General features: G+C 38.1%; 1 protein-coding gene across 2 annotated transcripts in view; it reads left to right on the forward strand.

Annotated features, from left to right (window-relative positions):
* The window catches only part of LOC136857811 (chromatin target of PRMT1 protein), a 253,971-nt gene that overhangs the window by 158,681 nt on the left and 80,915 nt on the right, over positions 1–14,375 (forward strand). For both annotated transcript variants that reach the window (XM_067136755.2, XM_067136756.2), the window contains exon 5: positions 13,306–13,425. In XM_067136755.2, the coding sequence (XP_066992856.1) occupies positions 13,306–13,425 (120 nt within the window). The remainder of the gene's footprint in view (positions 1–13,305; positions 13,426–14,375) is intronic.

The raw sequence follows: 14,375 nt of genomic DNA on the forward strand, positions 1-14,375 counted from the left end.
GTATCTTGACAAGTACTTCACACCCCTGGTAGAGTTCTTTAGCTCTCTTGATGAGAATTCCCTAAATAGCAGTGGCCTTTCAGTGTTGGAAATGTTTACAGATCAGGATATGCTTCCGTTGCTGAAAGTTCGGATAAAGTTTGTTTCACAGATATCTGTAAAAATTAATGCAGCACTCACAGTACTGGAGGGATCATCTTACCCGTATGCTCACAAGCTGTGGGATGATCTTACCACTATTTGTGCAGAATTGAAGAGGTGTGCTGATGGATGGTTTCCGTTGGAAACAAGTAACCTGCTGGAGAGTTTTAGAAACAGTACGAAGAAAGAAGAAATTAAGGTGCAGTTTAAGCAGTGTATGCTTAAATGCATAACTAAACTCTCGAAGCACATGGGCGTCAGTGATAATACTAATGTGTTTTTCAAGGAAGTGTGCAATTTATTTAATCCTGCAGTTGCAGGGCAAAACAGTGCTCTGGTACCCAAATCACTTGTGTCGTTGAAGCATAAGTTGCCATTTTTTAGAAGTGTCACTGTTGATCAGTTTGTTGAGGGTTGCGAGGCATATCACCAACAGAGGCTGCAGAACATTAGAATGGACAAAACCACCGACACTCTTCAAATGTTGATGGCACTTAAGTTAGTTTCCTTCCTTTGCTTCGGCAGCACTGCAGTGCACTTGGGCCCCTACGAACAGCGTCGATGTAGAGCGTTTTTTTAGCACGTACAACATGATTGTAACTGATAGGCGGACTCGAATGAAGGAGGACACCATTCAAACAATTGGCATGTTGTACTTCAACCATCATTGAAATTTCTCTTCCTTGTAGGTCTGCTGTACTGTGATAGATGAATATGTTTAGAATAGTATTTTTCACTTTGAAATTGTTTGTAAATTTGTAAACATTCATTTTCGTGTGTGTGTTTATATTTCTTGTAATTTTATGCTGATTTGTCTTATTTTCCATAGTGTATTGAAAACTGCATGACGAGCAATTTGTGATTAAACAGTATGATTTTACTCCCAACTGTTGTGTGCAATTTCGCAAATTATGCCTACTTTTAACAAATTTGCTATAAAACGCTAAATGTCAGAAGTATAGATGCTACAAAACGCTAAATTTGAAAATCAAAACGCTAAATGTCTGATTTTTAAATGCTATAAACCACGGACTCTAGTCATTGGTAATTGTGGGGAAGATATGGAAGCTAATGAGAATGGGAAGCTTTTACTGGACTTCTGTGCTCTTATGTATTTACCAGTTACAAATACAGTCTTCAAGCATAAGGCTATTCACCGCTGCATATGGAGGGTTGGGCACCAGATCCATAATAGATTATATCTCAACCAACTTTAAATGCAGGAAATCTATTAGGAATGTTTGGGTTTTGCAGGCATTTTTTCAATGTTACAGACCCCTATCTGATCTGTAGTGTACTAAGTATCTCTAGGCCTAAGATAAAGCGAAATCTGTCTGCAGACAAGTAAGGGTAGAAAATCTCCAGAATGAGGAAATTAGAAGTACATGGATAAGGTTAGCAAAAAGTTCCAAATAATGAACAGTAAGCAGGTTTGGGATATAGAGAGTGGGTGGCATACAGGGATGCTGTTGTAGAAACAGCAAGGGAATGTCTATGAAGAACTGTGTGTAAAGATGGGAAAAAGTGAACATCTCAGTGGAATGATGAAATGAGAGCAGCTCAAATGTGAAAAGGAGGCGTATCGGAAATGGCTCCAAACAGGGACTGACACAGCCGGGGAATTGTATGTGGATGAAAGAAACAGAGCGAAACAAATAGTTGTTGAATCCAAAAGGAAGTCTTAGAAGGATTTTGGTAATGACCTGGAAAGGCTAGGTCAAGCATTAGAGAAACCTTTCTGGAGAGTAATAAAGAATCTTTGGAAGGGAGGGAAAATGGAAATGAATTGTGTTTTGGGTAATTCATGTGAACTAATTATTGAACCCAGAGAATCACTTGGCAGGTGGAAGGAATATTTTGATAATCTTCTCAGCATAAAAGGGCATATTTCTGGTGACGTCACAAACAAAGTGTGTATTTCTGCCTCCTGAATTCAAAAATGATACTGAAAATATCCTCTCACCCACAGTTTTGGCACAAAACTTACCCCACCACTCAGCAAGTTCATCCCATGTCCGTACGACCTCTTCACCCGACCGTCACCAATAACAGTTATGTATGGCACACCATTTAAATAGCTGTTCATTTCAATGGCTATACGTCTTGCTTCTTCCACATTAGTCTTCATTTTGCATATGAGAGTTTCTTCCCAAACCTTCTAAAAGAAGCAGAGAACTTTTGAAAGAATAATGTATTTGTGTTTATAAATGTTAAATACGTCTCGAAGAGAATGTTCAAAATAGTCTCAATATGAAAATGTTTGAAGAGGTTTTCTTTGCATAATTTATTTTTGTGTATTTCTAAAGATATATTAAATATTGAATTTAAATATATTGTATCACTAAATGTTAATACATTTTTAGTTTACTTAAATATCTAATTGGGAATTGATAATATATATTATATTAGAAAATATAGATCGACATACAATACTTACATTGCCAACTCTTATTTTATGGTTTATGTATTTCTTGCGGCCCATGATTAGTATATCCAAAACTGCACATTTCCTCGACTTGAGAAAATCTGATGCCCACTGCCATGGCTCCCAACACCAGAGCATTGTTCACGTCTGTTTTTCAATCAAGAGGCTCTGAAGTTATAGCATACTCGTTTTCACAATTATCACAGTAATAAATCCATGTACAAAATAACCCATTTCTTATTTCTTTCTTGTATTTGTATTTTCCCCTGGAACAATGTTTCGAATGGCTCTCTACTACTTCGTTGTTTCATAACGTGACCAATATCAGCGATGTGTCGGCTCTCATGGAGGCAGTTAGTTTCTGTACTTCTTTCAACTATTAGCACTGGTAAACCACAATTAGGCTCATTGTTATCGTCTGTATCAGTTACTGTATCACTTGAGAAATTCATTGAATAATTTTGGTCTTCTTCATATCTGAAATTACACAATCGGAAATAAAATATTGAAATCTAAAGGACAGAAATTATGCCACTAAAACCAAAATCATTAAAAGAAATAACCATCAATTGTAATGAAATTAAACTTGTAACCAAATTCAAATACCTCGGAAAAGTAACAAGCACCAACCTACACATAAAAACCCATTACTGGTACACGAAGCGGTGTGGACAGAATGGCTGCGATTGACACGACATCTTGCGGTGAACTGTTCTTGTCTTCTGCTGTGTAATGGCGGATAGGGGCTTGTCTTTGAACAGCTGTTTTCCAGCTGTGTTCTTTTAAAACTCACCGTGATAAAGGCATATAATCACATACTGTATTTCCTTAATCTATACAACAAAATTGGTCTAATTATGTACAGTAATAAAATTTTCTTAAATCATGTTCAGAAGGCTAGATCGTACAAAATATATTGTTTATAGGCCTACTTTCTTTTTAATTAGTGCATATATTTTGTGTGAGGTTAGGAGAATTACTTTCTGACTTTCTTTGTACCAATATAATATTTCATAACATTCATTGAAATCTGCATACTGTACAGAAAAACGTCATTTTAAGATAGATGTACAGTGTTTAATAACATTCATTGAAATAATCACACTGCAGGAAAATACCTCCTGTGGGTGGGGTTGATACAATGAAAACGCACGGTATCTGCTGCCTGTCGTAAGAGGCTGCTAAAATGGGTGCCCCCGGGCGAGTTGCCGCCGTGCGGTTAGGAGCGAGCAGCTGTGAGCTCGCATCTGGGAGATAGTGAGTTCAACCCCAACTGTTGGCAGCCCTGAAGATGGTTTTCTATGGTTTCCCATTTTCACACCAGGCAAACCCATACCTTAATTAAGGCCACAGCTGCTTCCTTCCCATAGGCCTTTCCTGTCCCATTGTCGCCATAAGATCTGTGTCGGTGCGACGTAAAGCAACTAGCAAAAAAAAGAAAAAATGGGTGCTTGTGGCTCTTATCTTGGAAGTGTGGGTTGGCGACCACGGGCCCCTTAGCCGAATCCTGGCATTGCTTCCACTCACTTGTGATAGACTACATTGACAACTTCCTGTACAGTGTGGCAATTTCAATTAATGTGTTGATATCGATGAGTGTTATTAAATACTGTACAAATAGACTACATTGACAATTTCCTATACAGTGTGGTGATTTCTGATAGTGATGCTTATTGCATAACATGTAAGATCATCGGCCCTGTGGTGATTTCAATTAATGTATTGATTTCAATGAATGTTGTCTGGCTCCATGGCTAAATGGTTAGGTGCTGGCCTTTGGTCAAAGGAGTCCCGGGTTTGATTCCCGGCAGGGCCGGGGAATTTTAAGTCATTCTCATCAGGATGCACAGGTCGCCTACAGGTGTCAAATCAGAAGACCTGCGCCTGGCGAGCCGAACATGTCCTCAGACATTCCCGGCACTAAAGCCCATATGCCATTTCATTTCAGTGACTGTACATGTAACCTAGATTGACATTTTCAGTATAATGGATGTTACTCAATACTGTACATACAACCTACAGTGGCATTTCTCTGCACAGGTGATGGTTGTGATTATTGTTTTAAGAGGAAGTACAACTAGGCAACAATCCTCTATTAACACTAAACAAAGGGAAACAACAGAAAGGATCTGACACTTCGAAAAATGAAGGTATCATCAAAAGAAAGACAAGTCACGAAGGGCGTAAATGTGGAAGATTCCTTAGGTTCATGAACAAAATAACATCCGGGTTGGAAAAGAACAAGAGTTGACCAAGGGAGGTCAGATATTATAGAGACCAAGTTCAGTAGCTGCAGTCGCTTAAGTATGGCCAGTATTCATTATTCGGGAGATAGAGGGTTCGAAACCACTGTCGGTAGCCCTTAAGATGGTTTTCCGTGGTTTTCCATTTTCACACCCAGCAAATTTACCTTAAGGCCACGGTTGCTTTCTTCCCGCTTCTAGACCTTTCCTATCTCATCATGGCCATAAGACCTATCTGTGTCCGTGCAACTTAAAGAAACTTGTAAAGAAAATAAAGTTGATAGATGAAAGTGAGGAGCCTGGTGCAAGTGGGTGGAAGCAATGCGAGTATTTGGCTAAGGGGCCCGCGCTTGCCAACTAACACTTCAGAAGTTAAGAGCCACTGGTGCCCATTTTAGTGCCCTATCACTAGTGCCGTTTTTGTGTACAGTATGCTGATTTCAATGAATGTTCTTAAATATTCTATTGGTACAAGGAATGTAACATTAGTTGTATGCCATTTACCTAATCTCCTTCCCTCACAAAATATATGCAGTAATTAAAAGAAAGGTAGGCCTATAAGCAATATATTTTTTTAAATCAAGTGTTCCGAACATGACGGGCAGGAGATACCATGCTTGTTCATTCTACCGCCCCCGCCCACAGGGAGTATATTCATGCAGTGTGATTATTTCAATGAATGTTATTAAACACTGTACATCTAGCTTAAAATGACGTGTTTCTGCGCAGTGTGCTGATTTCAATGAATTTCGGCTCCATGGTTAAATGGTTAGCATGCTGGCCTGAGGTCCAAGGGGTCCCGGGTTCGATTCCCGGCCAGTTTGGGGACTTCAACCTTCATTGGTTAATTCCGATGGTAGGGCTCCATTCTCACAGACACGCAGGTCGCCTATCAGGCGTCAAATCAAAATACCTACACCAGGCCTCTCCGGAGGCCACACACTTATTTATTTATTTATTTATTTATTTATTTATTTATTTATTTATTTATTTATTTATTTATTTATTTATTTATTTCAATGACTGTATTATACAATACTGTACATCTAGCTTACATGGACGTGTTTCTGTAGGCCCTACATTGTTCTTGTTTTAATAAATTTTATTAAATGTTATACATACAGCGTACATCGACGTTTTTCTGTACAGTTTGCCGATTTCAATTAATGTTATTAAATACAGTATTCTATTCGTACAAAGAAAGTAACATTAGTTGTATGCCATTTACCTAATCTCCTTCCCTCACACAAAATATATTCACTAATTAAAAAGAAGGTAGGCTTGTAAGCAATATTTTTTTTTTTTTTAATCAAGTGTTCCGAACATGGTTTTAATAAAATTTTATTACCATACATAATTTAGGCCAATTTTTTTGTTTAAATTAAGAAAACAGCTTTCAAAGGGACACCCCTTTCCGCCATTACACGGCAGAAGACCAGAAAAGTTCATCACAAGATGACGCATCGATCGCAGCCGTCCTATCCACATCGCTTCGTTTAGTGATACCATGTAAAAAAGGAGACTGATTCTTTGGATACGTAATGACGGAACGAGTTGGCCGTGCGGTTAGCGGCACGCAGCTGTGATCTTGCATTCGGGAGATTAGTAGGTTCGAACATCTCTGTCGGCAGCCCTGAAGATGGTTTCAGTTTTTTCCCCATTTTCACACCAGGCTAATGCCGAGGCTGTACCTTAATTAAGGCCACGGTCGCTTCTTTCCCAATCCAAGCCTTTTCCTGTCCCATCATCATAAGACCTATTTGTGTTGGTGCAACATAAATCAACTTTAAAAAAATTTGGACACACATTGAGAATGCTGAATTAGAGACTTCTGAAGCAACTTTTAAAAAATATCGCGACAGGATGCAGATGGATCACAGAAATAGTAGAGGATCTGAAAAAAAAAAGACTTTACACCAGAAGACACCACAGATAGGATAAAATTAAACGAAAAGAAAATCACAACATTAATATATTAAACACAAGAAAGAGCACGGAGATAGGAGCATATGAACAAGAGACGAACGTTCCGTTGGAAGAGACTTGCATAATGGACTGACTAGAGTTATATGGTTCATAAAAAGAGAAGGAAGAAAAATAAGAAACATACAAAAACCAAATGCGCTTTAAAAAGTAGGTTAAGTAGGTAATCTACTGAAAGTAATTGCAGGTCCTTTCAAATAGATCCTCTATGCAATTTTAATTTGTAATAGTGTAATGTAAATGTCATAACCGGTCAAGATATTCTTTCGTATTAGGTACTGGAGCTAGCTGAAGATGAGATAACTAATCCCGTCCCATTCTGTAATCTAGCTTGAAGATGCCGTTCGTGCCTCATACATCAGAGGTAGTAAGTTCAAATGAGTGCTTTTTAGCATTTATTTTACCGGTTTGTTAATTAAATAACTTACGCTTATAAATTGCAACAATAGTGTAGTTACCTACTTGCGTCGACTTGATGGGCAGTGCTTTCACCTAACAGTCTGTTAAATATTTCTTTGGAGTCTTCCAATTGAACCACATTATTTAAAACATTCGCTAAGACTCGTGTTTTTCATCTCTTCCAAGTGGCCCTTGCAGCTCGGACTTGTTTGGAAGGTTTCCGCGGAGGACTATGTTTTTGTGTCATCTATATATGAGTTTTGTTTGTACATTGCTCAAAATTTAAAAAGAATGGTATTTCTGTGTCAGTCATATCCATAGTAACAAGGAAATGCATTTTTTAATTTTCCGTAATTTCTCTCTGTATGTATGTACACGCATCACGAGAAAACGGCTGAAGAGAATTTAATGAAAATCGGTATGTAAAGTTCGGGAATAAGTCGCTACAATCTAGGCCATAAATAATCTTTTTCACGGTGAGAGAAGTGGTAGTTTAGGGGAAGGCCTAAAATTTAACTCTGAAATATTTATTAGTGGTCCTATCTTAATTAAAATAAGTATGCAATGTCGGCGAATAAGTTGCTACAATCTACGCCATAAATAATCTTATTCACACTGAGAGAAATGGTAGTTTAGGCGAAGGCCTAAAATTTTATTCTCAAATATTTATTATTAGTTGTCCCATCGTAAATAAAATCGGTATGCAAAGTTGGAGAATAAGTCGCTACAATCATGGCCATAAATAACTTTATTCACGCTGAGCGAAATGGTAGTTTAGAGGTAGGCCCAAAATTTAATTCTCGAATATTTGTGTCATTAGTGATCGTATTGACAATTACTATATAAAGAAAGTTACATATTATTAAATTTCCAATAATTTGTCTTATATATTTTGACCGTACCGGCTATGATAACGGACATATTCATGAATGTGGATTTTTATTGCCAAGATCATATCAGCGCCGTCACGAGAAACTGGGTGAACATAATTGAATTAAAATCGGTATGTAAAGTCGGCAAATAAGGAACTTCAGTCTATGCTATAATTAATTTTACAAGACGGCCTTATATTACAGAGTCGAAAGAAAACTGCATGCGAGGGCCTACATTACAGAAAGCTCATAACATTGATCAACAATAACATTACATTGACCATTGTTTGTTGTGATTTGCTTTGTGTCTCCGTTGCCATTCATCTCCGATAGATGGGATTACTGCTGTATACAGAGTTTTTTTTAATTTGTTCTACATCACGCCGACACAGATAGGACTCATGGCGATGATGGGATACGAAAGGGCTAGGAGTGGGAAGGAAGCAGCCCCTACGTTAATTACGTTACAGCCCCAGTATTTTCCTGGTGTGAAAATTGGAGACCACGGAAAACCATCTTCAGGGCTGTCGACAATGGAGTTCGTGAAGTACATGAATTTTGTTGCGTTTTACCACATTTTTTAGCATTGGATTCCGACATATTTTGACGTACAGGGATTGTACCGATAGGTCATTTGGAAAGTTGGCAGGCATGGAAAAGCCAGACCTACTTTACTTCACCCCCTCCCATTTTAAACCTTATCCAAACATCATATTCAATCTCATTCATTATTTCTTCTACTAACTTGTTCATCTCTTCTTTTATTAATAGCGATATTTCTCCTCGATTTCTACTCATCCCGTTTTCTTTTCACTGTATTCCTTACTACAATCCCCTTCCGTACTAAGGCTCTCCCTACTGATAGCCAAATCCCCAAAAGAGCAACAATATCAAAACTATCTAACATCTCCACTACTGCTTCATTATCAAACTTATTACCCCTTATATATTTGCAAAACGTGCCTACCCATACTAGTTATTTTCACCCACTTTCTTCTTTTCTGCTCTGTCCCTATTCTTGTTTCCCTCTTATTGTATTTGTCATTTTCATTTCATCTTTTTCTCCTGATTTCACCTTTTTATTTTGCCATTTCTACACTCTTTCTCCTCCTGAACCTTGTTTTTCTTTCCCCACAGGTCTTATAAGCTTTTCTTCTCCTACCCATTGATTCACGTATTTTCTTCTGAATAAAATTTGAATGTTATGAAATGAAAAAAAAGAAAAACAGTACTCCACGATCACTCCATCACACGCCCCCATGCTGACCTCCATAGTTATCATCACTGGCTCCACGTGCTCCTCATTCAGCAGTTCTCCACTTCCCTACGTTGAGGTGTGCTGGACTTCGCTCATTCCCGTAACATCACTCTCCAACACACCATCGCTATCTTCCCTTGTCGTGACCTTCCTTGCTTCTTCCCCTACCGTCTGGGCCGCATTCTGCTGACGTTGACGTTCATCAATTTCCTTTAGCTCTCCCACCGTTCATGAACGTGACCATCTTCCATCCACGACTACCAGCTGCTGTTCTCTAACATATGCTCTTAAGTCCTTGCTTTCTCGACTCCCTGAAATGCCTGCTTAGGATTCATTGCTCTTTAATGGCTTCACTGCTCATATCTCTTTTTATCCACACTTTCCTTTCAGGTTGCTAGTGTTCCTTATCACAATGTCCGCCATCAGGGTAGATATTAACTTCACTCTGATGGGCCTACTTCCCTTCACTTTCCCAATCCAATACTTATCATCATTATCCACTCCCCTACAGTTATCTTCATTCTATTTTGCACCACTTATACCACTTTGTACAAGAGTTCCACTTTGCTATCCCCCGTTCTTGCGCATCATAGATAAAAAGATATTTTTCCTCCTAAATTCTTGATTACCACTCACTTCTAACCATTTCACTTCCATTAGTTCTTGCTCTAAACTTCTTACCTTCTTCATTAATATTTCTGGCTCTTCTTTATTCCTCCTTTATTCTCCTTTAATTCCCTCACATCATCTTTAATACACAACTTTAAGTCCTTTATTTCTTGGATTATTCTCTACTCCCTTATGTGCTCTGCTTGGCACACTTCCCTAATCATCTCTTCTGTCGCTTCAAAATCCACCCATCAAATGGAACCCACTGGACCAGGTACCGGATATACTTTCACTCCCCCTATTGACAACATAACTTCTTATCTTCTCCCTTCTCTCCATTTTACTTTTCACTCTGCCACACTGCCCGACATTATTGCACCGTGCTTTCTATGCTCCGCACTCCACTCATCACATTTGCACTTGTTGCTTACTCAATCAAGACTCTTATAATTAAGCAAACAAACTATAGTCTTGCATCTGGCCAGGTGCTTGTTTGCAAATAAAGTTTGTGTAGTTAGAGATTCACTGCAGAGTACCGTGAATTATCTCAGTCCAGAATTACGGTATAAGGGAAAGCTTAGCTAAATTACTGGAAGGAGTTCTTTCACATGGATAGTCCTGTTTAGCTCGTCCAGTGAATGTGTAACGTTAGGTGGCCCTTCCACCAAATTCTGAATCTTGTGCAGGGTTAAATGAAATCACACAAGGATCTTTGAGAGCAGAACAATTTCTAACAGTATAAAATTTTGAGAGATCCAGCTGCAACAAAAGTAATTTTATATGTAAAAACTAATTACCTTTGATGTTTAGGTCATTCAAGTACATGGTTCTTGGGTGGAACTTCCAGTGTGTACCCATTAATTATGGCACAAGTATTGTATTTACCATGCATGTTTTTTGTAAGGCATACCAAATTCCTTCTTTTTACGGTTTTATATACACAAAACAGGAAGCCGCTTGCACAAGGGTTTTTGCAAAAATAGTGACATAGTAATGAAAATGTGATCATAAAAGTTACTGCCTTATGTTATATAAAGAGCATTCAATAATGGTATAAACACATAATGTTCAAATACTGCACGTCAGAAATATTTTCAGCCAAAAAGTAATTTTCTTATGTTTAAATGACGGTATGCCTAAATAACTGTGTGCTGGGCTGAGTGGCTCAGACGGTTGAGTCGCTGGCCTTTTGACCCCAACTTGGCAGGTTCGATCCTGGCTCAGTCTGGTGGTATTTGAAGGTGCTCAAGTACGTCTGTCTTGTGTCATTAGATTTACTGGCACGTAAAAGGACTCCTGCAGGTCTAAATTCCGGCACCTCGGCGTCTCCGAAAATTGTAAAAGGAGTTAGTGGGACATAAAGCAAATAACATTATTATTAAATAACTGTGTACCATATTGCATATAGGTCCTGTTCAATAAAAGAGGTCAATTGTGCCATATGCAAGATTGCAGTAGTTGAAATGTATATTCTGTAACTTTTCTTTTTATCAGATAGAAATATAACAAATTGTAGTACGTCAAATTACTATTGAATGAACTGGCATGGTTGTTGATTGGTGAAAGGTCTGGTGAACGTGGTCGATGTGGAGGTTTCTTCCTGTGCTAGTTCTGTAATTTTTGGACTGTCGGCAGATTACCTAGAAGGCTATGGACTGGAGGAAAAGAAGAGAGACCATGTAGGTGATGGTTAACTTTAAAATTTTGTAACATAGTAAGAATTATAGACATAAAACATGTTAGCTGTAATTGAGGTTTACAGAAACATTCCATTCATTATCAGGAGCTTGCATGTAGAATGGCATAATTATATGTGGTGATAATATCTGAAATATATCTTCATAGTTGAACAAAGCTAAATAAAAAAATAGGAAAAATAAATTTTTCTTATGCATCAGATTGAATTCGGTACCTTTCATTTTTAGAATGAAGGCCAATTTTTTTTTATGTAATTGCTTTTAACCAATTTCAGTATCAGTGTCAGTCTTTGCCCTTCTGTTCCAAAGAGACCAAGATTGATCCCAGCTGAGGATATTATTATTTGAGGGTATTCAAACATGGCATCTTGTAATTGACTTAGAACACAATAAAGAAGACACGTAGGACAAGATTTCAACACCTAGCGTCTCTGATATAGCAATTGAAGAATCATGAAAAAAAAATGGCATAGCACTAAAAACTAAAAAACATACCGTGCTCAGTAGCTGCAGTCGGTTAAGTGCAGCCAGTATACAGTATTCGGGAAATAGTGGGTTTGAACCCCCCTGTTGGCAGCCCTGAAGGTGATTTTCCGTGGTTTACCATTTTCACGCCCTAATTAAGGCCACGGCCGCTTCCTTCCCCCCTCCTAGCTCTTTCCTATCCCGTCATCACCATAAGACCTATCTCTGTCGGTGCAACGTAAAACAAAAGAGCATCTTTTAAAATGTTTTTAAAAGCTTTGAATATTTGTCACATTTGTATATTATTCACTAAGCGTTGTGTAACATTTTAAAGATTATTTTGATGCATGAAATCTAAGGCAGTGGCCCCGTGGTGTGGGGGGTAGTGTGCTTGCCTCTACCAGGAAGCCCCAGGTTCGATTCCCGGCCAGGTCATGGAGTTTTACCTGGACATGAGGGCTGGTTCGAGGTCCACTCAGCCTACGTGATTAGAATTGAGGAGCTATCCGATGGTGAGATAGGGGCCTCGGTCTATAAAGCCAAGAATAACGGCCGAGAGGATTCATCGTGCTGACCACACGATACCTTGTAATCTGCAGGCCTTCGGACTGAGCAGTGGTTCCTTGGTAGGCCAAGGCCCTTCAAGGGCTGTACTGCCATGGGGTTTGGTTTGAATATATTTATTCACTGTAACACTTTAGTCAAAATAGGTGGTAAGCAAGTGCCCTAATGTGAAAAAGGTCTGAGAAGAGCAGAACATTATGTAATCTTGAGATTACGTTGATTGTATTCAGTTTTTGTTAGGTTTTTATATAGCAGTGTATTACATAGTACTGTCACTTTCATACCAACAGTATTAATGACCCTTTAATATCTGAATCTTTCTTATGCGTTAAGATGCCTGTAACGTGTGTGATTTTGCCTTGTTTCCTTTGAGTTACATATTGAAATTCAACGCTGTCCTTTCTCTGTTTGCCCTAATTTGCTGTTTAAGGCTACTGCTGTGATGGGCATTTTGGACGTTGATGAGATTAAAACTATCGTAAATTATTTCAGGTCCCTTCCCTGTACTTGTGTAAGATTGAGAAGTCTGTATTATTATTATTATTATTATTATTATTATTATTATTTTGTTTATGCACCACTAACTACTTTTTAAACATTTTTCAGAGTATTATTATTATTATTATTATTATTATTATTATTATTACAGGTCGAAGCTTGAGCTTGACATCCCTCAATCGTAGTGACCTTAGTGATTCATTCAGATTTCGACGGGGTCAGAGTCGTGTTTATAGGAACTCCTCACGACGACCCTTCAAAAGAGGCAGAGGTAAGTGTTAGTAATGATATTAGGGTATATTGCTACAAATGATGAAATGGTTTATTAATGTTTATGGTTTATTAATGTTTTAAGTGTAAGAAGCATTGTTCAGAGTACTAGAAGCCCGGGTTAATGGGCGTAAATGGCTCAAAGTTTATGAATGATGGATAAGTAGTGGCTGGGTAGACGCTGCCGTGCTATATGTTAGTTACTATAGAGCCGTAATGTCCAATGTGTTGATCACGATCCACTGGTCAATCGCTTATACCTTATTTGAGTTACAAGTTGACAAATTTTGGCCAATGTGTATTTCCATGTGAACAGAACTTCTCCAGTAGTGCAATAGATGCGTGAGTGAGAGAATGTCATTTTGTTTTGTGCCTATTGCCTTGTGCAACAAGTAATTTAAATGACTATCTCTGAATATACACAAAAATAATAAACTACGGTAAGTTTGGTGTGGTTCTGTTCATGTGATTTGTGCGCACTGATTTTAGTGTGTTATAGTGAATTATGATTTTTTTTATTTAAATGCACTGAACCTGAATGCGAGAGAAGACCTAAACCTGTCATTTTCATTATGGATGGAAAATTGAGCTTTTTCTTTCCTGTGGTACAAGACAAGCGCTTAATTATTCGTTGCCAAAAACGGGAAATTGGGGATGTTATTGTAGTGATCATTATAGTAAATACGATGTTGATATTCCACCTGAAGTGAAGTTAGTGAACTCAAGGTCAAAGAACTTAAATCAAATGAAGCAACTCAACAAGACATGCTAGATCAGTGTCCTTCAGTTAAGCAATTTTATAGTTTAGAGGTTAAAAACCATTCACTTAAAAGGAATTTGTAACAAACTTTTCTTGAAGACACTGTTAATCCTTTTGATGGATTTAAAAATTACAAAAGCAATCAAGCCTGCTATCCAAGATCTTTTATATGTCCAGAAATAAGGTTGTGC

This window comes from Anabrus simplex, chromosome 1 (assembly GCF_040414725.1).
Source record: "Anabrus simplex isolate iqAnaSimp1 chromosome 1, ASM4041472v1, whole genome shotgun sequence".
NCBI lineage: Eukaryota > Metazoa > Arthropoda > Insecta > Orthoptera > Tettigoniidae > Anabrus > Anabrus simplex.